Below are 27,849 nucleotides of genomic sequence, written 5' to 3' on the forward strand. Positions count from 1 at the left end.
ATCTGCGTTAACGTGCTGCGTTAACGTGAGACTCTTATCGGGCGATAAAACAAATATCGCTGTTAATCTATTCTCAAAGTTGGGTTGGGAGCTGGGTCTATACTACGCAAGCTGTGATGACTTTCACCTTGATATTTTAGCGCGGATGTATACCTTGCCAAATTGCACTGTAGTAGGGGGCGAGAGAACGAGTCTTCGAACCTGTGTGTATGCCTACAGTGTTGTCAAAAATATTGATATTTCGCTATGTATCGATACTGAAATATCTGAAACAATATGATACTCATTTTCTACAGAATCGATATCAGCTGCGCTCTCCTCTCCAACCGACAGTGAGTTGACACGCACCTGCCTCCTCTCATTCAGTCCATTTAATCCTCTGAAAATTGCGAACGGTTGTTCTGTTGGATTTTTCTTCATGACAGCGTGTTAGTATTGGTGTGACCGGTCTGAAATTCGCGCGGGGTTGCACATAACGTTAATTCTTCTAATTCCCGCAGATTTCGCGCTCGCATCGGAAGCGCACATACACATACCGTAATAAAGCCGCCTCTGACATACAAGTGCAAAAATGAGCTCCTTTTTCCCGCTTATTAATGGTCAAATACACTCAAAAATGTCTCAATGCCCATCTTGGTGCGTTTTAACGTAAAAACAGTCGTAACCAGCTCACAGGAACAGTGGGATCCATGTGTGCGTCGGGTCTTAAAGGGACAGAAGTTATTTATTATTCAAACTACAAAAAGACAAACGATCACTTACGAGCATACATATTCTGAATGCCTTCGGCAGAATTCAAATGAGCCATTTTAATCTAGATTAATCTAGATTAATTCCAAGATTACAGTGAGATTAATCTAGATTTAAAAAATGTATCTATGCCCACCATTAATTATTACACTTGAAACAAATGCAGTCTTGATGAGCATAAGAGATTTCTTTCAAAAACAAACCCACAACTTTTGAATGGTATAGTGCACATGGACTAAAAGCCAAAACTCTTATTTTGGTATTATGGGATCTTTAACTTGGAATCTAATTTTGCAGTCAAGTCACATTAATTAGGTCTAAATGTGAACTTCTTAGACTAGTAGTAGGAGAAAAGCTAGTGGATTAAAGCTTTGTATGAGATGTTATCCCCTGCCTTAACAGCGTGTTGAACAAGCCATTTTAACCCGTCCCAGAGGGAGACAAACATCAGTCCTAATGAGAGGAGACGGCAATTACTTGTAGTCTTTCAAAGCAAAGAGGCTGTCCTGTTCCTCCTCTTCGTGGATAAGACACCGACCAGGGATCATCACTTGATTCTCAGAAAGCTAGAACGGAAAGGCGGCAAAAATATGTGCTTTTTTCTTCTCACTCTTGCACAGCAAGCTAACTCGCCCAGATCTGACCAAATATGCTCCCCGTCTCCTCATGTTAATGTCAGCGCCAGCCTTGGCCGCAAAAAGTCACATCGCAGCCAGATTGAGAAAAGAGAAAGCAAACAATGATGTGATGAAATTGAAAATGCAGAGTTCACACACACAGGTCTCGACCTGAATAACAGCCAAATGCCATTGTTCACTATTCTCCCACCCCCACCCCCACCCCCACCCCCCAATTATCCTCTCAGTCTGCAAGTGCAGTTAGTGATATGAATTTTAAAAGTGTATTGAAGTTTGCAACAGCCGGTCCTCCTTTCAAACGTCACACTTTGTTGAATAGGCAGCAGGCATGCAGCAACATCTGCATCTCAGAGAAATGTGAATTCACAGACAGGTACGTCATGCTTCTGTTTCACAGCAACATGAAAATTCTCACTAATGTGACGTAGGTGCAAAACTTCCAGCTGCAGCTGAGATATATGCTATGTCTAAAATTAACTGGCAAAACGCTAAATGTGAGTAACACTAGGATTTGGGGAGTAAATGAAATTGGCCATTTAAGAATTTAAACAAAAGGCAACTATACATTTGCATTTATTCATCAGTTAGTTCAGGTCTGTGTATTAGATTATTAGATGACAATTTTGTACTGTTTTTATCACGCTTGTTCTGCAGTGACTCTTTCTGCAAGTTACATCATTACGCTAGTAGGTGGTGACATAGTGACTCTATTGTGTGTGAGTCATTTGAATCATTCACTCAAATTATTCCCTCACAAGCACTGATTGATTCAAGAACTAAACAAATGACTGTCTTTGTGAATGAGTCATTGAATCATACACTCATCCAATTTGTTCATAAACACGTAAACATGTATTTATGAGTGAATCATTGATTTATTGGCTCACTCACAAAGAGTCACTTGTTTTTATGAGTGAGCTATTGATTCATTGTATTTATTAGTGAGTCTTTCAGTGAAAAAGGCTGTTTTGTTCTTGAATGAAAACACTGATTCATTCATGAAGCCAAAAGCTTTTTTCTGTAACTCAGATCCAAATTGACCTCGTCTTTATGACTCAATATTGGTATATAAAGTAATGATCAATCATGTAATGATCAAATATACAGTAAAAACAGTAATAGTGTAACGATAGGATCCACTGGAGGAGAGTTGAAGGACCCAAATGCAGTTCTTTATTTAATCAAACATAATCCTAACATAAAACAAAGACTTGACTGAGAAACACTCACCTACAGCGGGTTACAACATTCAATACTTGACAAAGACACATGGCAAACATGAGGGCTTAAATACACACACAGACTAATGACAAGACAAGTGACACCTGTGAACAGTGATGAGACAATGAACCAATGACAGGACAAGACACAAGATCACATGAGGGCATGGGAGTCACATGACAAGACCAGGAAGTGCATGACAAGACTGTGAACATGACAAACTCAAACATAACCATGAACATGATAAACAAAACAGAACCAAGAACAATGAACATGAACCATCACCAAAACACCCTGTGACAGATCCCCCCCTCTATGGGCGGCCCCTGACGCCCAAACAATACCATAACACCCATGGCCTAACCGAGAGTCTTAACAAAAAGTCTTGGGGGGCGGTCTTGGGGGAGGGATGGTGGGCCAGGCCCATGCAGGGGCACCGGACCCAGACATGACCTGGACGGGCCTGGGAGCGTGGGCGGACCTGGACCCTGTGGCGTGGGCGGACCTGGACCCTGTGGCGTGGGCGGACCTGGACCCTGTGGCGTGGGCGGACCTGGACCCTGTGGCGTGGGCGGACCTGGACCCTGTGGCGTGGGCGGACCTGGACCCTGTGGCGTGGGCGGACCTGGACCCTCAGGCGTGGGAGGACCTGGACCCTCAGGCGTGGGAGGACCTGGACCCTCAGGCGTGGGAGGACCTGGACCCTCAGGCGTGGGAGGACCTGGACCCTCAGGCGTGGGTGGCCATGGCGGTAACGGCAGTTCACCGGGCCATGGCGGTAACGGCAGTTCATCAGGCCATGGCGGTAACGGCAGTTCATCAGGCCATGGCGGTAACGGGAGTTCATCAGGCCACAGAGGCGGGGCCTTCATGGCCTCCATGTACCCCTTGCCCCCCCCCCCAAAATTTTCTTGGGCGGGACAGCAGGGCCGTGGGCTGGAGCCTGGGCGGAGCGTGGACGTGGCCTGGACGGGGCCTTGGGCTGGAGCCTGGACGGGGCCTTGGGCTGGAGCCTGGACGGGGCCGTGGGCTGGAGCCTGGACGGGGCCGTGGGCTGGAGCCTGGACGGGGCCGTGGGCTGGAGCCTGGACGGGGCCGTGGGCTGGAGCCTGGACGGGGCCGTGGGCTGGAGCCTGGACGGGGCCGTGGGCTGGAGCCTGGACGGGGCCGTGGGCTGGAGCCTGGACGGGGCCGTGGGCTGGAGCCTGGACGGGGCCGTGGGCTGGAGCCTGGACGGGGCCGTGGGCTGGAGCCTGGACGGGGCCGTGGGCTGGAGCCTGGACGGGGACTTGGGCTGGAGCCTGGACGGGGACTTGGGCTGGAGCCTGGACGGGGACTTGGGCTGGAGCGTGGACGTGGGCTGGAGCGTGGACGTGGGCTGGAGCGTGGACGTGGGCTGGAGCGTGGACGTGGCTATAATAGTCCTTTGCCTCTCCTACCGTCCAATCTGAGCCACTTAGAAACAAAATAAAATCAATGCATTGCCAAAACGTGCAAGGGTGTTTCCTTGAGGGCATGAGGGCTGAAAAGTCAGAGTCCAAACCATAACAAAAGCGTCCTTTCCATATAGTCTCATCCTGGGGCAAAAAATCCAAGAAACATAAAAAGTCCTTGATATAGTCCTCTATGGGACGCTGGCCTTGACAAAGGCGGGCAACTGCTGGGTCCATAATGGTGGTCAAGTATTCTGTAACGATAGGATCCACTGGAGGCAAGTTGAAGGACCCAAATGCAGTTCTTTATTTAATCAAACATAATCCTAACATAAAACAATGACTTGACTTGACTTGACTTGACTTGACTTGACTTGACTTGACTTGACTTGACTTGACTTGACTTGACTTGACTTGACTTGACTTGACTTGACTTGACTTGACTTGACTTGACTTGACTTGACTTGACTTGACTTGACTTGACTTGACTTGACTTGACTTGACTTGACTTGACTTGACTGAGAAACACTCACCTACAGCGGGTTACAACATTCAATACTTGACAAAGACACATGGCAAACATGAGGGCTTAAATACACACACAGACTAATGACAAGACAAGTGACACCTGTGAACAGTGATGAGACAATGAACCAATGACAGGACAAGACACAAGATCACATGAGGGCATGGGAGTCACATGACAAGACCAGGAAGTGCATGACAAGACTGTGAACATGACAAACTCAAACATAACCATGAACATGATAAACAAAACAGAACCAAGAACAATGAACATGAACCATCACCAAAACACCCTGTGACAAATAGGCTATAGGGAAATATAATTATAATATAAAATAATTGTTTTCTATTTTAATATATTTTAAAATGTAAATTATTCCTGCGATTATTTCAAAAGAAAGAAATCTTGCTGACCACAAACAGTGGTGTACATTTTAAGTCTGGACCTACTAAAACAACTTACGAGATGTATGATATTCCATCATGTAAGCAAAGTCAACAGTGATTACAAGGTGTTTGGTTTCCTTTATTTGACATGTTCATGTTCTAGATGGCTATATTCTTGGGCTATGGTTAGACGTCTATTACATTTTCACTGACAGCCCAAATTTTGCCTAGATGTCAGGGATGTGTTTGGACTGCTATTAGACTTTTAAATGCAAAATTGCTTGCTGGGATGTGGATAACTTTACTACATCTCTAAAATTGTACATATTCAAAAAGTATTTGTGTTTTAAAAGCTGCCCATTCATCAATATAGTACATACACTGTTAAAAAATGTAGTGTGAAATATATTCCAGGTTAATAATTGCAGTACTTCTCTTATCTGACTGCACTCTTAGAATATCATACTGTATTTCTACAGTGCATTGAAGGTACCCAGCATGAAGTGCGGCATGAATATATGATGCGGTGGAGTTTCTTGATTCTTGTTGGTTTTATCTGTGCTGCTGAACTTATTTTTGGTTCACTTTTAGCAGTTTGTGTTGTTTATTTTGTAATGTTCCGAATTGATATTTTTTTATTATTATTATTTTTTGAGTGTCATCATTGTTGTGTTGAGTATTGATCATTAGGTGATGGAAGAAAAACTAATCTTGTTTTGCAAGATGACGTCACACCTTTCATAGATAAATCTCAGCAGCTGCTTTAGAAAACGTTTCCCTGCCATTGACAATATTTTCGGGATTTCAGGGTAGAGGATGCTACTGCGGCAATCTGTGATACTCGTGACAATCTGATGATCGCCTTTAGGAAGTGCCTTTAGGTCTCTCTTCCTGTTTGTGCCATTGATTAGTGTGTTTATCAGTTACGACTTGTTTTTCTACACTCAGTATGGCCTGTTGCGGAGCACTAGATTCATGGGACTCACCATGACGAAGATCTGTTGTGTGTTCCGTTTGGTTTGGTAGTCCCGCAAGTAGCTTTGTTTCAAGAACTGCAATCCTTTGTAAAAGTCTGTGGCAGTTTGTGCAGCAAGTAGATTCTTGAACTAGAAGAGGCATTTCCTTTCTTAACCTTTTGAATGTAGGCAGCTGTGTTTTCCCTTCTCCGGAATATAAGCTGATGGCTGCTGACGGTGGGAGGCTGGTCAGATAAAAATTCTTCTTTTTTGTAGTTTTCCAGTCACAAAAGTTTCTAGTTTTAGTGTTGTTGTCAAGCGTTATCGTTTGAGCACTGTGCTGTTTTGCTGTAGTTAAAATTAGGAGATAAAATATAAAAAGTGACAGAGCAAAGCGCGGAGCAGTAAGCAACAGCATCCGAACAGTAGCTAAGCAGGAAGCAGCAGATCAAAACACCAAGCAATCGGAACACTGATTGTCATAATGGTGACTTGACAAAACAATTACAGTATTAAACAATATAATCTCTTACAGTGGCATTAAATACAACTTTATAATATGAATTCATACTGTGACGTCAGCATAATTTTGCTGTTGATTAAAAGTAATCCGTAAGAAAATGACTCAGCGTGTATTGTAAATTTACAATGATTTATTGTAAATAATACTCTTTAATCTTGTAAATGTACTGGCATTTTTTTTACAGTGTATCAGTGCCTAACCAACTACATTTACACATGCCATCTGAAGAGTAACAGGAAAGTAAAATTGCACTGCGATAGGCTGTACTGTAGTGTAGAGCTCCCATGGGGCGTGTGGAGCGGGACACCGAGTTCTGATTAAAGCAGAGCGCAGCTGTTCACTGTCCTGTTCAGGCCAAAGGGCTCTCTGGTGTGGGCCACTTGTCCATGGCCATGCATGTCATCTCTGTACATGCTGCAGTGTTTCTTTTTGGGTGTCCTCCCAAGATTACTCCTGTTTCTGAGCATCAGGCGTCTCAGTGACATGCCTTCCCTCCCAGATATGCTTTAAAGGGAACTCGAGCAGAAGGAGTGGGATAAATTGTACGCTCTCAATTCAGCACTTGTGTCAATAATGGCACCCTGTAGTTAAAGCTCATCAAGCTGACATCTATTTATTTATTTATACTCATTATTCATGTCATAACTAAAGAACAAATATGCTGAACCTAAAGCTTAAATGAACTTTTAATATTCATCGGAATAGATTTAGCTCAATACACGGCAGCCTGTCTTTATATAAGACACGTTAATGTGAAATGACAGTACTAGTGTTAACTGAAATTAAGAAAATCTAGATAGCCGATTATCTGATGTATTAGCCAAAACTTTCAGTATTAAAAGAAACAGAGACCTGTAATACAACATTTTCAACATTTCCTCAGATGTTTCTGAAAAGTCTCACCTTTAAACACATCAAACTGTTTGCAATTGAAAAACAGGCACAAGGTCGTCGGATGCTCTCGCATTGATAAGCTGGCAGAAGGATGTAAGACAATGATTTCTATTATAAAACAAACAGACAGTTGAGTGCTGCAAGGCTACTTGGCCATTGTGCTGTTTAATCAACATTATCCCTGCACTTTTTATTGTCATTTGATGTTGTCGAACGTTTGTTTCAAGGTTAGTTTACTTCTAACTCAATGTTAAGCAGTTTTTATTAATTATGTTAAAAATAGCCCTGGATTTAACATCTACTGCTCTTCAGTTACATTTGAACTTTTTTAAAATGTGATTTGGCCTTTTTGATTCAATTTTAATTGGATTTCCTACAGTTCATTTGAGTTTTGTTAACAAACTGGCCTTCAGCAGGAACTTTCAAAAGGTGAAGGCGCGCCATCATTATCTGATCAACAAGAGCACAGTTTCAAACAACACAGAAGAATATTCAGGGCTCAACACTAAGAATTTTTTCTCCAACTGGGCCAGTGGTTCAAATGTTTACTTGCCCTGCCAAAATTTTTACTTGTCCCATCACAAAAAAACAAATAAATAAAATAAAATAGGCCTAGTTATTGTTTTTGTTGTTTTTGATCCATGTAACCTTAATAAATAAGGTTGACTCCAAAAAGCCTAACTCATATACATTTTAAATATTGTTTTAAAATTACAGTCTGTAATGAAATAAGAACAAATAACAGAATTATGAGCAACAGCAATAAATAAATAAATACAACAGAACAATCAACAGTTCTTTTCTGGTTTTCATGTAGGTCTAAACTAGATTTTCAGGTACAGAAATAGTAATCAAATGTAAAATATCACGTCATAGTCTTCACTGTATAAATATAGATGAAACCTTATTAAAGTTATTCAGTCAAGAGCAGTGAGTAAGAAAACGCTTCCCTGCCATTGAAAATATTTTCCGGATTTCCCTGGCAAAACACAGGAAAAGAAGAAGCAGAAACGAGCGATCGCACATAAGCAGATGCATATGAAAAATAATGCAATCATCAGCAATAAACAGCATATAGATCAAAACTGCCTAAATGTTATTAAATTAAATTCAGGACAGGCTACAGGACTGTGAAGCTTTGAGGTGTTGATGGACTCAATCTACTCCATCTGTGTTTTCATCGTTCTGAATCCGATATGGATGTAGTCTTTGACAAAAACGCAATTTTCTCAGCTTTTTTTCTCAAAATGTTGCTTTTTTCATGAAACTTACCCACATTCAAGTGGGTATGTTCTTTCTTTTGATATATTGCATGTTCAGATATTCACACAAGATATTCTGTGGGCCATGAAACTTGTGAAAATGACAAAAAATGCTGGTGGTGACTGGCATTTTTCATGTTTACGTTAATTTAAAAGACATAACCGATGTTTGCGATTTTGTCATAATTTTGTGTGAATTTTCGCGCGCTGTGAGAAGTGTGATGGCACTTAGCTAGTGTTGCTGCACCGCGCGAGAACCAAACTTGAGAGAAGCGGGCACTTTCTCGTCTATGTGCGTTTGAATATTTAAATAGGCAAGGCTTACAAATGCAAAAATTAGCCAGAGTAATGCGAAAAGTAACAGTTCTGTCAATTGGCCCTAGTGTCTTTCATGCTGGCCCCGGGCCATCGAGCAGTGCTTATTGTCGAGCCCTGATATTTCACTTAAGATGCTTTAATTCAAATAAACGTGTTTACTGGTGGAGAGATCGCATCTGATTGTGCTTAAAGGGTCTTTATCGTGAAGCTCCATGAGTATTTTTAGTTAATACACCTGGAAAAAAAAGAAGAAGGGATAATTGCTAAAGGCTGTGTGCCGCTGTGTGGTACAGCAACTAAACTCAGGATGAAAGTGATTAATCCACCACGCTACCAATTCCTGTGAGAGAAAGACGGAGAGAGGGAACGGGAAGGGAGAGAGACATCTCCAGATGTAAGACCAAATCCAGGTACATTACAAAATAGGTCACATTTCCCAGAATGCCCCTTCTCTCTTGTTTCCAAAATGAAATTGCTCCATTTTTCTCCTTCCACATGCTGAATGACTCGAGGTGTCTCAAGGGCCCGGTGTATCAAGAGGGCAGAGACAGAAGTAATTCGGTCCTGGCTGTTCGTTAGGCTCCATGTGAGAGTTTCTCCCCACTCTGAACAGCAATTACGGCGGTATGATTAATCCATCGTGTTGACCGGCTCAACACAAAGAAGATGATTGGCTGCGTTAAGGCTCCAGCTTTGGAATCGTCGCACTTGGGCATATTTGCAAACATGGCGGTCACAAGAAGGTTTAACATGGTCATGCCAGTTTTTGGCAGTCACAAGGAGAGCATGAACCATCTGGGATCTGTGCCACATGGAGAGTCATGGGATGCTATCCAAAGCTACTTGGAAATGCCAGTGTGTGAATTCACACCATAATATATTGGCACTTAGCTTTCTGGAATTCTAGGACTTGAATGCTGGACTGCAATGCCTGCTTAGGAACCTCTCTCTCTTTCTCTCTGTAATTCAACCCCATCAATAACTGAAACTTGAGCAGACAGACTGATTGACTTAACTGTTGTGCTCATTTGCATACACTTAGCCTCTGGTCTATCAGTCCCGGAAAACAATCCCAGCATGCAATTGTAAGCTATGTTTGTGTCACTTGGAGAAAAAAACAGAACGAGTTTGCTCTAAACAGGCAAAGCACTTAGGCGTTAAAACAAGCTGTTAAGGATGGCTTTGATGTCCAGATGGGGAAAGGAATATGACACTGACTTTAATTGGTCCTGGAAATAAGAGTGGATTCTGAGTGGATGGAAGTACTTGGAATTATCTGTCACTAATTTAAATGCGGAAAAAGGGATTTCATTCCAGTTTTCTGCCTGTTTTAGTATCTATCTATCTATCTATCTATCTATCTATCTATCTATCTATCTATCTATCTATCTATCTATCTATCTATCTATCTATCTATCTATCTATCTATCTATCTATCTATCTATCTATCTATCTATCTATCTATCTATCTATCTATCATCTATCTATCTATCCATCCATCCATCCATCCATCCATCCATCCATCCATCCATCCATCCATCCATCCATCCATCCATCCATCCATCCATCCATCCACATTACCATTCAAAAGTTTTGGGTCTTTTTGTTTTTGAAAGAAATCTCTTATGCTCATCATAATAAGCTGTATTTATTTGATGAAAAATACAGTACAAACAGTAATATTGTGGAATAATATTGCAGTTTGAAATAACTTTCTATTTTCATATATTTTAAAATGTAATTTATTTCTCAGATGACAAAGCTGAATTTTCAGCATCATTACTCCAGTCTTCAGTGTCACATGATCCTTCAGAAATCATTCTGATATTATTATCGATGTTAAAAACTCGCTTTGGTACATTTCTTGAAGCATCCTAACTGTCACCCCCCTTTTTGAGATTAGTCATGAAGATCCAAACTTAAAGGGCTGTAATTCAAGATTGCTTTAGAATATAGACCTAAGTTTGGTCTTGTTTTAAAGAAGATTATTGCTGGAGTGAAAGCATTTAAAAAAATGAAGGTATGAAAAAGTTATGGAAGTTTAAAATTACTGTAAATGAAAAATACTGTAATACATATTTTTATTTGATATAAAATATATATTTTACAAAAAAATGTTTACCTTAAAATTACTATAAAATCAAATTCACATGTCTAACCAGGTTGTGTTCCAAATTTGAAGTTGATATCTCAAAAATTGAAGTCCCCATTCCAAATATGGAACCTTGAGACTCAGACCTTTCCGACGATGTATTTTGTCAAGATTAGAAAAGATTTTGATTATAAAGTAGTTAAAATACATACGAAACATGATGCCGCCCACTAGGGGAGGAGCCTGCTAGAAGAATTTCGAATACCGTTTCCATGGTAAGGCAACGTCTGATTTAAAAATGGGTTTCACAGGATGAATTTTGAGTTTGTAAGCTTTCAAATGATACCTAGTTTATGATAATTACAAAAATATATGATACGAAAAAAAGGCGATCAAAAATGGGAGCGCCAGGCATCCCGCAAGACTGCACTCTATCTGTATGGCATACATACATTTTAAATTTCAACAATACAAATTTACACATTAGGGTTCTAAGTGGGATATTGATTGCAAGATTGCAATCAATTGCAACATTGTCTGATTACATGCCTGTTCTGTTCTAAAAACATCTGAATGATTGAGGACACTTGTCTGGCTATCACCAGACCAAGCTCATTTTAAGATTGAACATTGGTCTGGGGAGTCTGCTATGTATTTTCTATTGCACAAGAGGCGTGATAAACGAGCATAATTCAAATGACTCTGTATGCAATTGGATAGTCCTTCAACCAATCAGACCACAAGAGGCGTAATCAACAGGCATCGATCCATTGCTTCTCAATCCGTCATCGTGTTAAACCCGCCAATAGCGCGCCATGTGGCAAAGTGTAACAGACGCAGGATAAATGAATGTACAGTTTTCCAGCCTGAGCTGCAGGGCGAAATCAAATCACCGGCAGATCAGGCTGGTTTACCCAGTCTATGAGGACACGGTTGTTCTCTCAAAATTGACCCGCCTCAGCCATAAGGTCATGGTTGAGAACATGTTCACCAATAGTGGCCCTTACTTCATCAGAAACATCTCTACAATCTTAACCTCTTCTAACTCTTCCACTGTTTTGCCTCCGTACCCTCCCACCACACATTCTTCTTCCCGGCTCTTGACCCTGTTTGCTTCCTTGTTGTTCTTCCATTATGAGAAATCGTAACACTGTGTTGTCGTCTGTCCATATATGCTTGCCAAATGAATGTTCATGAGATGCATCACTGAGCTGTTTTTAGAGAACTGGTATATCATCGGTTTATCTAGCCCTTTACATTTCCCTTCCTTCAATTCATCAATTCAGGACACATTTACACACACAAAAAAGTCTAATACGTATATACATGGTAAGGTATAGAAAATACATGACACATTATGGCATCTAGTTTAACCATTTTGCAATCGTGATACATACAGGGGTAATGTATCAAACAACCAAAATCAAATCAAGATTTTGTATCAAATCAAGCCTGTATGTATCACGATTTCCACAAAAATATTACAGTTTTTCCAAGTCGTTTTGGTACATTTCTCAGATCACAACTGAAATTCTCAAAACTATTTGTTCAACCTCCACATCATCTAACAATTTATCATTGTTTTGAACAAATTGCAAATGCTTTGGTACAGTCATGCATGCAATTGATTATGTGCAATTGAGCTGTTTCTTCCATTATCAATTGCTTATGCCATGTCTATCAAAATGTATTATACTCATTGAATAGTCTTACCCCTCACGTCGGCGTGTTCACTTGGATTTTTTTTTTCTCATAACAGCTGAAAGAACTTTAAATACTCCATCGTTTTGGTTCATACAGATAAGAGTACATCATTAAAACCTGTAAAAGGCCTACTTTTATTCATGTACACTCACAATAACAACAAAATGTTGTGCTTTTGTTAAAATAAAGAACTCCGGGAACAGCCTGTCACAAAAATGAACCGAAACTCTATAGGCTACCTGCCTCAGTCCCGATAAGAAATATGTCTATCGAAAGCTTGAAATGTGAACAAATATTCTCTGATTATGTAATCTGTATGAAACCAATGAGAGGTACAGAGGTAGTCTGCTCAAACATAGATGTTAATAATGTGTATTCCCAGTGAAGAAAGGACATAAGGCATAAGAGTGAAATTCTCGCTCTAAATAAATGTAAATCGCTCTGAATTAAAATGTAATAAAAAAAAATCTGTCAAAATGTTCAAATATTGTTTCATTTAAGTTCATAATTATTCTATAAATGTTACTTTAGTTTAACAGCTGCACAAAATTCCAATGGTTCATGATTTATTTTCATTCATAAAAAAGCTAAATGCTTTTTTCACAAATTGTACCCTGCATACAAGGTTGTTTAATTAATAGAAAGTTAAAAAGACCAGCATTTTTTTTAAATAAACATTTTTTATTTGTAACATTATAAATGTCCTTTTCATCAATGTAATGCATCCTTGCTAAATAAAATAAAAATAATTTTAAAAAAATCGGACTGACCCCAAACAATTAAACTGTATTTTTATCTGTGCACTGTATATATTTTTTGTTTACATAATTGGTATACCTATTTATAATATATGAGCTGCCTGTGTGGCTGAACACTTAAACAGATTTACTTTTCCGTCACGACAGACCAAATCAGCTTTCTACTTTTCATTTTTCCTCATTCTTTTTTTATCTCTCTCCTTCTCTAATCTCTCCCACTCTCTCTATTTCTCTCCTTCTCCAAACTGCGCTGACAACTAGATGTGGCTGTGGCCTTTATACACGGAGGCAGAAGGGGAAAACTATTCATTCGTTCTGAGAACCGTGTGATTTTTCAAGCCGGAGGGAGACTTGATTGGTTCCAGGGAAGAAATACCAGCTAACAAATCACACAGGACTCCGTGCTCTGAGATCGTCGTGTAGCGCGAGGGCCAAATCTCCACGGTCGGATGTGCTACACAGAGAGATCTGAAGGGAAGATGTCCAGCGTCCTCTATATAACCGCTTAGAGACTTCCCTTTAGTGGAAAAACATGGTTAGAACGTTCCCTTTGCGCCCTAAACTTCGCTGTTACCATGGCGCCTTGAGGTAACCAGTTGCTCAAACTTGTGCGTGCTGTCTGATTGGCCAGAGATCTCGGCGAGAGTAAAAGCTGGCTGAAGTCTAATCAGTAAGATATGAGTAATGGGGTCTCAGCTTCCTTCTTAATAAAGTCAGCATCTCTGGGACCTTCCCCAACAACAACCACTCCCTAGCCGGCCCATTCTGGCATCTTCAAATAGTCCCTCCTCTTCTCACGTCTTACTGCCCTCTCTCTCCCTCGCTGTCTCTCTGGAGCACTCAGGATGTAGCAGCTGCTTGTTGCCTTTGATTTAGACTTGCCCTAGATATGCTCTCTAATGAGCTGAGTGCCCAATCAATAATTTACCTGAGTGAGAAGCAGGCTGATCAGTGCTGTTTAAAAAGAGAACTGCAATCAGTGCTATTCAGAAACTGTTTTTTGACTCATCCTTCCATTTTTCTCTTTCTCTCTTTTGCTGTGTGCCATTGTTTGTGATACAAGAGGATAAACTTTCCTCTGATTTTTCCCCCCTCAGTTCCTCCTGATGACCCTGTGATAATCGGAGCACCTGTGGTGAGCTTGCGTGCGGGGGACTCGCTAAACCTCACCTGCCATGCTGACAATGCCAAACCGGCCGCCTCCATCATCTGGATCCGTAATGGAGAGGTGCTGAACGGTGCGGCGTACACCAAGGTACGGCTGGCAGTTTTTGTATCAACAGAATGCTACACTCCAAAAAAAAAAAGGTGCTATATAGCACTAAAAGTGGTTATTTGGCTCGTAATCATAGGGGAACCACTTTAACCCTCCTATTATCTTTGGGGTCAATTTGATTCCCCATTCAATGTTTAACGTCTTTAAAAACATGATTGACATATTTTTTTTTGCTTCAGATTGAATGACTTTTCCTCATTTAAAAATTAACATGATATTTTTCCAATGTCCTGTACACATTTTGTAGCATCGGTGTTCTTTGGGGTCAATTTGACCCCAGGCTCTTTTAGCTGTATAAAACATAAGACATATCAAAATGTTATATATTCAATTAATATTCAAACAACTTCCCTATGTTCTAGGGCTCTAACCTAACCTAACCATACCTGTAGTATTGCGAGAACCACTAGTAGTTCACGTTATTATGGTACCGCTCCACACTTGAACGACAGGGTAGACTGCTAATGTCATCGAAATGGTTCCAGGGTCCACCAGATATGCTGTCAGACATAAACCTTTGTAAAAAAAAATTATAATATTCTGGAGGTTTAAATTGCTGGGGTCAGTGGGTAGACAATGTTACCAGATTTGAGGGTAACAGGAGGGTTAGTGCTGTATAACAGGGGTTTTCAAACTGGGGTCCTCCAGATGATTCTAAGGGGTCCCCAGAAAATTTCAGAGAATAAAAAGACAAAGCAAAAATGGATAAAGTCTACCAAACATTCTAACATTCAAAATGTTCATCTTCAGGTTTATACATCCAACATTAAGTATAGCCAATTTAAGTTTGGAAACAATATGTTGCATTTATAATGTCACACTTAATAGTTATCTAACAGTTTAAATGTTTTTTCCATACATAAAAATATATAGATGGATTTTAGGAAGGGGGTCCCTCATATAAGGTTCATCATATTAGGGGGTCCTTGGCGTCATAAAGTTTGAAAACCCCTGCTGTATAGCACCAAATCTTTGTGCTTCAGTGGTTCTTCAGTGGTTCTTCACCGGTGCTTTGGGATGGCTGAGGTGCTATATAGCACCGCTACCATATACAGAAGCTGTTAAAATATGGTGCTATATAGAATCAAAAGTGGTTCCCCTATGATTATGAGCCAAGTACCACTTTTAGTGCCATTTAGCACCATTTTTTTTAGAGTGTATACAGAAACATGATGGAACCATGGCCTGTGTTTCAAAATCCTTGTTAGGCGTCATATATGTGTTCAAATCATCGATTGAATGTACCTATGATGCTCGAAAACGTGTTTCATTGCAAATTGAATGTTTAAATTCACCTATTATGCCCAAAAATGTTGCATTGAACGTTTTAGACTGTTTAAAAGTGCCCAAAAATGCTGTTTCAAACATTTTGATTCAGTTTGATTCAAATGTGATGCCCAAAAACACTTAATGATCATTGAATGTTCAAATGTGCATATGATGGCCAAAAATGTTATCTTTGAACTTTTGAACGCTTCTCTGATGCCCCCCAAAAGCTTTCTCAAATGTTTTGATTCAGTTCAAATGTGTACTTGACTCCCAATAGCTGTTTGAAATGTTTTTGAATCAATTCAAACAAGCACATGATGCCCAAAACCACTTTTTTTGTTGTTTCATTCTCAATTAAATAAACAAATGTGCCTATGATGGCTGAAAATGTTATCTTAAAGGGATAGTTCACCCAAAAATGAAGATTATCCCATAGTTTACTCACCCTAAAGCCATTCTTGGTTTACATGCACATTCTTCTTTCAGATTAATACAATCAGAGTTATATTAAAAATGTCCTGGCTAATCCAAGCTTTATAATGGCTGTGAATGGCAGCCCAAAATTTGAAGACCAAAAAAGTGCATCCATCCATTATAAAAGTAATCCACACGGCTCCGGGGGGTTAATAAAGGCCTTCTGAAGCGAATAAATGGGTTTGTGTAAGAAAAATATCCATATTTAACATCTAGCATCTTTCGGCGGACCGCCTTCCGTATTCAACTTACGAAGAAAGTATAGCCCCTCTCGCAACCCCACCCCCCCATGATTACTTTTATAATGGATGGATACACTTTTGGGCTTCAAATTTTGGGCTGCCATTATAAAGCTTGGAAGAGCCATTTTTTATATATAACTCTGATTGTATTTGTCTGAAAGAATAGTAAATCATGGGGTAATTTTCACTTTTGGGTGAACTATCCCTTTAAATGTTTTACATTTACATTTACATTTATGCATTTGGCAGACGCTTTTATCCAAGGCGACTTCCATTGCATTCAAGGTACACATTTTACATTTTATTTTGTCAATTCTTGCTTTCCCTGGGAATCGAACCCATGACCTCAGCGTTGCTAGCGCCATGCTCTACTGTTTGAGCTATAGGAAAGCTTTTACATATATATGAACATCCAAACTTTTTGACACAAAAAGCTGTCTCAAATGTTTGATTCAAATCAAACACGCATATGAGGCCCAAAAACACTGTATCATCAGGGACACTGTATCAGTTTTATTTCTAACTGAATGATGAAATGTGCATATGACATATAAAATGTTATCTTTGAACATTCAAAAACTTCTGTGATGCCCCCCAAAAAACTAGATTTTTTTTTTTTTTAAGTAAATTTTCATAGAAATAAACAAATGTTCCTATGAAGGCCCAACATTTTATCTTAAATGTTTTACATTTAATTTGAACATTCAAACACTACTGTGACGCCCCCCCAAAAAGCTGTCTCAAATGTTTGCATGCATATGAGGCCCTAAAACACTATATCAGGTACACTTTATCAGGTGTTTCAAATGAATCAAATTAAATGCAATTTGAGCATTTGATCACTTATATAATGGCAAAAACACTCAAAACCTTTGATTTTGACATTAAAATATTTGAACATACAAACATTTTGATCCATTTTCGAGAGGTCAAGTACTACTTTGATGCCCAAAAGTGCTGTCTTTAGTGTTTCATTTCAAGTGAAATTTGGTGATGCTCAAAAACGTTTTAAATGTTTTTGATTCAGTTCAAACATTCAAGCATGTAGCCAAATAATAATCAAAAATTCTGTAGTGTTCCATTCTAAAGTGAATGATCAAGTCATGATGCCCAAAAAACGTTGTATTGAATGTTTTAGATTTAGTTTGAACATTCAAACACCCGTGTGACGGCTCTTATGTTCTCGTTCATATTAAATGTGCATGCGATGCCCAAACATGCTGTTTTAAATGTTTTTGATTGAATTCAAACATTTAAACAACCTTATGATGCCCAAAAACTACGTATTGACTTTTGAGTTCACATTGAATTATCCAATGTGTCTACAATATGCTGTCTTGAACATTTTTTATTCAGTTTGAATGTGCATCTGATGCTCATAAATACTGATTCAAATGTCCATTTGCCAAAAAAATGCCGTCTTGAATGTTGTATATTCAGTTTAAACATCCAAAAGCTCCTGGGAATAAGCTCTCTCAAACATTTTGATTCAGTTAGAATGCCCAAAAACATGATAACTGATTCATGCCTTGAATGTTCAGTATATAAATACAGTATTTAAATGTACTTACATTGCCCAAGGATGTTGTCTGAAACGTTTCAGTTCAATTTGAATGTTCAAGCGCATCTACGACACCCAACAATGCTGTATAGGTGAACAGCCTACGAGGTTTTGAGACAGCCTGTGTGTCTGACAGTATTTTTTTGCCTACTTGATATTTTCCATATTCCTTTCCCATGTCAAAAAAAGAGTCTCTTATGAAATCTTGCACTCCGCCTGACTGCGTGTCCTCGAAACGCTCGGCTCTGTCAAATTAATGACAAGTGAGGACTAATTTTTAATTTAATCCTTGGGGCAAAGTGAAGCTGTAATGCACTGCTTTAAATATGTCATAATGGAAAGACATTCCAGCACTCCATTATGAATGTGTTCCTCAGCAATTTGCTCAGTTGGTCGGCTTTAGGGAGGAAATTGAGAGAGCAGGAAATGTGTTTAAAGGGCCGCTCGTACTATGATTGGAGAGCGTAATCTGCTCATTTTGAGTAAGCCGAACCCCACAGCACCCACCGGAGAGAGTCCCTTCATTAATTAACCAGGCCTAATTTAGACACAAGCAAGCTAGACAGGTTACCTCTTTTTTCCCTACAGAAGTACTGCTTTCAAATCTGTTCTACACTTGGGAGACTCTTTTAAATGCTTCTGAAATGATCAAGTACCTCCATGAGACGGATAAAAACAAAGCTATTCACGTCTCGAAAGTCATTCCAGTGTAAACTGGATACTAGATGAGAGACAAATCGGTTGTTTTAATGAAAACAGGAGTCTTGTAAACCACTGATTCTTGAGTGCTGGGACAGAACAGCCCGCATAACTGAACAGAGAAATGTACAGAGGAATTATTTTGGATTAATCTGTTAAACATGTTCAGAGGTGCTGGTTCAACCTCCTGCTTCTTCCGTTTTCACAGTAAATGTGTGTTTTTTCCATTGACGCAGCTCAGTGTGTCAACACGATTAAGGATGAATTGAGATTACAGCATGGTTTCACACTGATTTTTAGCTTCATCTATTGAATTGTCACCACAGTCAGACAGAAAATCAACAGCACTGACAAAATAACCATAATGCATTTAATCACACACTCATACAGTGTTTGTGCAGTAGCTGTTTTGTTATTTTGGTGTTGCTGCTAATAGGAACATCAAATAAGTGTAGACATATCTTATAAATCTTTTAAGGATAGACACTATATTGCCAAAAGTATTGGGACACCCCTCCAAATCATTTGTTCAAATCACTTCCATGGCCACAGGTGTATAAACTCAAGCACCTAGGCATGCAGATGCTTCTACAAACATTTGTGAAAGAATGGGTCGCTCTCAGGGGCTCAGTGAATTCAAGTGTGGGACCGTGATAGGTGCAATAAGTCCATTCCTGAAATGTCCTCACTAAATATTCCATGGTCAACAGTTAGTGGTTATATAACAAAGTGGAAGCAATTGGGAACAACAGCAACTCAGCCATGAAGTGGTAGGCCATGTAAAATCACAGAGTGGGGTCAGCACATGCTGAGGCGCACAGTGCGCAGAAGTTGCAAACTTTCTGCAGAGACAATAGCTACAGACCTCCAAACTTTGTGTGGCCTTCAGATTAGCTTAAGAACAGTGCGTAGAGAGCTTCATGGAATGGGTTTCCATGGCTGAGCAGCTGCATCCAAGCCTTACATCACCAAATTAAATGCAAAGCGTCGGATACTGTGGTGTAAAGCAAGCCGCCACTGGACTCTAGAGCAGTGTGTTCTCTGGAGTGACAAATGTCTGGCAATCCGATGGACGAGTCTGGGTTTGCCGGTTGCCAGGAGAACAGTACTTGCCTGACTGCATTGTGCCACGTGTAAAGTTTGGTGGAGGGTGGGTTATGGTGTCGGGTTGTTTTTCAGGGGTTGGGCTTGGCCCCTTAGTTCCAATGAAAGGAACTTTTAATGCTTCAGCATACCGATACATTTTGGACAATTTTAATGTTTCCAACTTTGTGGGAACCGTTTGGACATGACTGCGCACCAGTGCACAAAACAAGGTCCATAAAGACATGGATGAGCGAGTCAACCCGATAGAACACCTTTGGGATAAATTAGAATGAAGACTGTGAGCCAGGTCTTCTCATCCAACATCAGTGCCTGACCTCACAAATGTGCTTCTAGAAGAATGGTCAAAAATTCCCATAAACACACTCCTAAACCTTGTGGAAAGCCTTCCCAGAAGAGTTGAAGCTTTTATAGCTGCAAAGGGTGAGACAACTCCATATTAATCCCTACGGATTAACAATGGGATGTCATTAAAGTTCATATGCATGTAAAGGCAGGCGTCCCAAAACGTTTGGCAATGTGTGTGTGTGTTATTTATTAATTTATATTTTAATATGTATTTTAATCTACATGGATCATTGATTTATAGTCTAAGGACATATGTTTGTGTGGAGAGTATTGAGTGATAATGTCATTTTTAAATACTGAGTAGTTGAAACATTTGTGTAAAGATCAGTGTAGCGATCATCTCTGAGAAGTGTCATTGGAAATGTTGCTGTTTTCACAACAAATGGCAGGTGAACATGTGGGAATGCTTTGTCTCATCTCTCACGAGTCAGTGAAATATTCAAATGTCTGTATGTTTGGATTGAGTTTAACTTGAATTTGGCCTAAAACTTTGATTTATAACCGAACACACTGCATGTCTAATGACTGGAGAGCCTTGTCTCATCATAACACAATTACCTTTAACAAAAATGTCAGATGATAACAGCACAAGAGATTTGAATTCTTCATATTTCTCCAGGAATCGAGCTCCACTCTTTATTGCGTTATTTGATTAATTCTCAGAGAGAATCTGTTATAGCTGCAAGGCAGACGGGTGTTTTAGATGAAGTCAATATCCTTCAAATATCTGTACCAATTTTTTAATAATCTTTCCTCAATAAACATGGTTCCTCTACAATAGCTTGAATACCAGAGCGCAAAAGTGCAGGTAATATTGCTGTGAATAAGCTGCTTTGTGACTGATATATGAAGTGTGTAACCTTTACGCCGTCACACCAATGAAAGATTCCTGTGTAATCTTTTTGATACAGATTTCAACACAAAGCCATTCTGATAGCAAAGCGAATATTTTGGGAATGCTGCGCGTTCAGGCCTTAAACAGTGCTGATTTGGTGCTCCAGACTCAAGGGTTGTTGGGTAGATGGTTTGTTCAGAGACCTCCAACAGAGAGGAGCTGATTGCAAGTTCCCAAGTCCGTTTTTGACCTACACTCAAGAAGAAGCATAAAGACAGACCATCGTGAATTGTTTGGCTCGTGCATTTTTTTCTATTCAACTCTGTAAATATCGTAGACCATCTGTGAAGTGCTGTCCCACGATACTTTAGCGCTCACAGTGTTTGTGTTTTCATGCAGACGCTGTTGCGAGATGGCAGAAGAGAAAGCACGGTGAGCACGCTCCACGTCTCCGCCTCGAACATCGAGAGTGGCCAGAAGATCACCTGCCGTGCCTCCAACAAAGCGGCGCCCAACGGCAAGGAGGCCACGGTCACCATCGACATCCAACGTGAGTGAATCTTCCACCGACTGTGCTTCTGTTCAAACATAATTAGCGGCAGACAGGCTCGAGCTCACATTTCCCTTCCAGAGCCTGCGACCTGCATTCTGTTCTGAGCGCTTCTTGTGTTTTCCTGTCTGTGTGGATAAATTATTCACATGTGAAAATCCGCTATGTGCTGTCCTATTTTCTTTATCCAAACAGCCGTTGTGTATGCATGCGATCTGATGTCTGAGCACATGTCGTACTTCGCTCCACAGACACACAAGACTTGACACAATTTTTTGTTTTTCCTTGTTTTTTTGTCTTGAAGATGCAATTGTAAAAGTGACAGTTTCTCTGCAGGCAGCGCACAGGGACGTTGCAAAGCTTTAAGCCGGTTATTGTGGACATAAATGCTAATTATTCGCTTTTAAAAATCGGAAGAATTGAGCACGACCAGATCCTGCTTGTGTATTCGGGCATTTTGCTTATTTTTATTTATAGCAGCCATAAGCTCCGCTGTCAAAAATGTATCTGAAAGCGCTAAAATGAAGGGCCTTAACTAATTCAGCGCGAAGATTAGCATTTGATGAAATATTTCTGACAATGTATGCATAGGGAACAAAGCCGTTCTTTCAGCTCTCTCAAGTGTTGAAAGATATTAACTCTGACTAATAAAGCAGAAAATATATCATATTGAAAGATCCACAAGTTCTGACAGCTCCTTTCTTCACGTCCGTAAAGTCTGTTTTATTGCCCAGAAGGAATGCGCCTCAGCACAATGGAGCTCAAATTCTGAATTGGAAGCGTAAAAACGTAAAGCGTTTGTCTGGGTTTTTTTGTTGCTCCTCCGGACTCTGACCAAATCATTTTGTCATGCAAAACAATAGAAGAGCTTTACTGTAAGCGTCTTTCCACCTGGATTGCACAGACACCCCTGATTGGTCAGTTTCGATGATGTTGCTACTATGAGAGCCAATGAAATGCTTTGTTTAATTAATCGCGATTGGAGGAAGTCAAACCAGCCAGGTTTGAGATTAGTTTGGAATAATTACTATTTTTTTAATGTATTTGAAAGAAGTCTCATGCTCACCAAGGCTGTTTTTTTTTTTTTATAAAAATATAGTAAAAACAGTTATTGTAAAATATTAAAATTTTAAAAATGTAGTTTATTCATGTGATGGCACTCCAGTCTTCATTGTCACGCGATCCTTCAGAAATCATTCTAATATGATTGGGGTGAGTAAGATTAAACAAAATTAATACTTTTATTCAGCAATATGGGTTGCCACCTTTGGTGTGGCAATAATAATCCCCTTAAGGGACACCCATTCATGACCAAAAAAAAAAAACACGTCATGAAATGATTATTACATTGACTACCTGACAGCTCAATAATAAACCATAAGAAAACATGAGATCAAGTATGTGAACTTGCAACAGAGCACATTTTATATTATTTTAAATTTGATTATTTTATTTATTTCTAAAGAACTTTTTAGTAGCCTATTTGGTGCACTTTAAAGGGACAGTTCAGCCCAAAATGAAAATGCTGTCATCATTTACTCGCCGTCATGATGTTCCAGACCTGTATGAGTTTCTTTATTCTGCTGAACACAAAAGAAGATATTTTGAAGAATGTTTGTAACCAGGCTTCTTTGGGGGCACCATTGACTTCCATAGTAATCTTCCTATGTGTTCAACATAACAAAGAAATGTATACATGTTTGGAACAACTTGAGGGTGAGAAAATGATGACAGAAATTTCATTTTTGGGTGAACTGTCCCTTTAAGCAGTCATTCTGAACCACTAATCACTTTTTGAATTTCAAAAATGTAATTTTTTTAAATTAATTTACTTAAATTATGACTATATTATCATGTAGTTATTTGTCCCATTTTTATCTAATTTTTTTTTTAAATGTCATAAACTTTATACGACAGGATTATTGGTTATGTATGATTATAGCGTAGCTAAATTATAAATTAATAATTACATTATTAGGCTATAATCTATTAATTAACCTGTCTAAAAAATAATAATTCTGTCTGCCAAGCTCTGATAATTTATGGAATATTATATACATGGATTTCTCGGCAACGTCATCACTGCTTGCGCACGCACCCGAGAGGCAGAAAGAAGAGACCTCTCGTGTTGTAGGTTAGTAGCGGCGTGTCTGTAAGTCAAAATGCCAAGAAGTTACTGCGTGGTTAATTGTACCAACAGAGCCAGTGCTGGGTGCCTGATGTTTAACATACCTAGGGGGAAGCATGCGTTTGCCAAAAAATTATTTTTGTTATTGCAGGTACATTTTGATAGGTAGACGTACCCTGCCATGCATTTGCAGTTAGCCGTGAGGATGTACCCAAGGGCCTTGTGGACATACACCCAGGCATCATAAGGCTTGGCTTTAATCCCTTGCCTTTGACTAGGGAGCACACCTGACCTCAACACGCAAAAATCCGGTGCAGCATCAAAGTATTTAACAAGCTGCACATGACCGCACGTAGTTGCATCGAGGGATTTGAACGCTCTATTTCTCTAGTATACACACTTGGTGTCTGAATTAGATAATTGTATATATCAGGCCATTCAATTGCTGGCCATTTTTTGTCATCCACAATCCACAGATCGTCATGTATAGCGTAAGGATCTGGCAAGATCTCACCATTGCTGAGAGTAAGTTTTTTTATATAATCGGCACGGTCGGAGGTACTAAGGCTTCCCACGTAATCCATTGTCAAATATTTTATTTACAGTTTAGTATTTTGTGTATATACTGTATGTGCAGTCATGAAATGTGGCAGGTTGTAAAGTAACGTAAACAAGTTTAACGTAAATAAAAACAAATTTGCGCTGTCCAGTAGATGCGGCTAGTACATTACAAGCCTAATATGATCATTCATACATGTATCACAGCAACACTGCAAAATTAAAGACAGACAAACAGATCCAACTAAAATCACGTTTTATTGAGTCAGCAGTTATATACAAACAATAAGGAAAGCTTCAATACTTAAGGTTGTTGCAGTAGCGGACCAGCTCAGCTATCTGTCTTTCTGCCTCCAGGATGCGCACGCACCCTGTAATGTTTGTAAACAGGAAACCTGTGTATGAATATATTATCCATTAAAAAAAACTATAGGCTACCTTTAGAAGCACAGATGTGTCTGTCACTGCTGTTGCTTTAAGTCAGTCAGTCTGAGCAACTGAAATGCTTCTCACAAAGTGTGCAGTTGGCCTGAGGTTCATCATGAGTTACTGGACAGACCCATTGATACCTTTTTGATATTCAGCTCTATATCTGGAGATCCTCTTGCGTTTAAACGGTGGACGCACGCGACGCGAGCTCGACATGTTTTTAAAAAAACGCACAAGTTTACAGGCACACGGCACAGCGCAAGTTCTCGAGACTCCGCCGCTATGACAACAAAGCCGCTAAAACGCCATCACGCACAAATGAGCTCCTGTACTACTTATTGTGAAATTGATTTGTTTATATTTGCTATCAGTATTCTCCACACTGCAAAATCCTTGTGTGTTTATTGAACTATGTGTGACCTATGTAAAATACGGAACAAATCGTGTCCCAAACCGTGGTTTGATACGGAACGCGTCATTTTGCTTGTAAATACGGGACGATTCCGTATTTTACGGGACGGGTGGCAACCCTATTCAGCAAGGATGCATTACATTGGTAAAACTTTACAATAAGGTTATCATTTGTTAACATTAGTTAATAAATTAACTAACAAGAGTATATTCATCTTTGTTAACATTAGTTGAGAAAAATACAACTTGTTTGTTCATGTTCACAGTGCCTTACAAATAAAACTTTTGATTTCAATTATGTATCATTAAAGGTTGAAATTAACATGAACTAAGATTAATAAATGCTGTAGTGAATGTAGTGAAAGTGAGCTGTAGTGAAAGTATTGTTCATTATTATTCATGTTAACTATTGTAAAGTGTGACCATTATTGATCAAAAGTGATAGTAAAGACATGTATAATGTTAGAAAAGATTTCTATTTCAAATAAATTTTAAAATATATATATATTTTTTAAACTTTTATCAACAATTCCTGAAAAAAAGGTATCATTAGCTATGTTTCCATACAAAGTTGCGAATGTAATTTATGCGCAAAAATGCAATATCGCATAAAACATTTGCGAATAAAGCACCGTTTCCATCCAGTGAGTTAAAAAGAACATAATCGTCACTTTTTGATAAACTACAGCTACGTTGTAAAAAATTACTAAGAAACATAGGAGAAGCCACCATATATAATCATTTTCGTATATATAATAAATTTGTGCGTCTCAATAAACTTGTTGTCATGCTATCAGAGGCAGATGCTGCTGTTTGGGAACGCAGAATGCATGTAAGACAGGAGGGAAATATACCGAGCATCTTTGACAACAGACTTCTGAATGACCAAAACAGCATTTCAGATGTTTTGCAAACAAAATTTTCCTGCGTGTTAGTACAGTTATGCTGTTACATCGTGAAAGTCACATGATTTTTTTAATGCACATCAAGGAATTTATTCAATAATATATTTCCATCGTAGTTTATACGCATGTTTTCGTATCGGATAGAAAATGTATCCAACTCAAATGAGCGCATACGTTTTTAATGCGCATTTTTAGAATTTATGCGCATCTTGGCGTTTCCATTCAGCAGTTTTTGATGCGATATCCCAAAATGCGCATAAAAATAGGTGGATGGAAACATTTTGTTTTTATTTACTTCATGTCATTTGCAAATATGCATCCTTTCCTGTCATTCAGACCTGCAACACATTTCAAAAAAAGTTGGGACAGTTAAGCATTTACCACTTTGTAATGTTGCCATTCCTTTTCACAACACTTAAAAGACTTTTAGGGACTGAAGACACCAAGTGATGAAGTGTTTCAGGTGTAATTTTGTCCCTTTCTTCCTGCAAACAAGTCTTAAGGTGGGCAACAGTACCGGGTCTTCGTTGCCTCATTTTGCGCTTCCAAATGCGCCACACATTCTCTATTGGAGACAGGTCGAGACTGCAGGCAGGCCAGTCAAGTACCCGTACCCTCTTCCTCCGCAGCCAGGACTTTGTAATGTGTGCAGAATGTGGTTTTGCATTGTCTTGTTGAAATATGCATGGACGTCCCTGGAAAAGATGTCTTCTTGAAGGCAGCATATTATGCTCCAAAATCTCTATGTACTTTTCAGCATTAATGGTGCCTTCACAGAAGTGCAAGTTACCTTTGCCAAGGGCACTGACACAACCCCATACCATGACAGACCCTGGCTTTTGGACTTGTTGCTGGTAACAGTCTGGATGATCCTTTTCTTCTTTGGTCTGGAGCACACGGTGTCCATTCCTCCCAAAAAATACCTGAAATACTGATTCATCTGACCACAGTACACGTTTCCACTGTGTGATGGCGCTTCTGGACACTGTTAACATAGGGCTTCCTTTTGGCACAGTACAGTTTTAACTGGATTTGTGGATGTAACTATGTATTGTGGTACTTGACAAAGGTTTGCCAAAGTAGTCCTGAGCCCATGTGGTGATATCGCTTATAGATGAATGACGATTCTTGATGCAGTGCCGCCTGAGGGATCGGAGATCACGGTTGTTCAGCTTAGGCTTGCGCCCTTGTCCTTTACGCACTGAAATTCCTCCAGATTCCTTGAATCTTTTAATTATGTTATGCACTGTTGAATGTGAAATATCCAAATCTCTTCCTATATTTCTTTGAGGAACATTGTTTTTAAACATTTCAATAATTTTCTCACGTATTTGTTGGCAAACTGGCGATCCTCGGCCCATCTTTGCTCCTAAAGGATTAGACCTTTCTTGGATGCTGCTTTTGTACCAAATCATAATTACAATCACCTTTTGACATCACCTGTTTCAAATCACATCATTATTTAACCATTTTACCTCATTACTAGCCCTAAATTGCTCCTGTCCCAACTTTTTTTGAAATGTGTTGCAGGTCTGAATGACAGGAAAAGATGCATATTTACAAATGACATGAAGTTGACCAGACAAAACATGAAATATT

At 39.4% G+C, this 27,849-nt stretch overlaps 1 protein-coding gene across 1 annotated transcript in view; it reads left to right on the plus strand.

Moving 5' to 3' along the window:
- The window catches only part of kirrel3a (kirre like nephrin family adhesion molecule 3a), a 272,338-nt gene that overhangs the window by 165,165 nt on the left and 79,324 nt on the right, over positions 1 to 27,849 (plus strand). Inside the window, exons 4-5 of the mRNA XM_079804114.1 lie at positions 14,559 to 14,716; positions 21,669 to 21,819. Coding sequence (XP_079660240.1) covers positions 14,559 to 14,716; positions 21,669 to 21,819 — 309 coding nt within the window. The remainder of the gene's footprint in view (positions 1 to 14,558; positions 14,717 to 21,668; positions 21,820 to 27,849) is intronic.

The sequence above is a fragment of the Gobio gobio genome, assembly GCF_949357685.1.
Source record: "Gobio gobio genome assembly, chromosome: 22".
Classification (NCBI taxonomy): Eukaryota; Metazoa; Chordata; class Actinopteri; order Cypriniformes; family Gobionidae; genus Gobio; species Gobio gobio.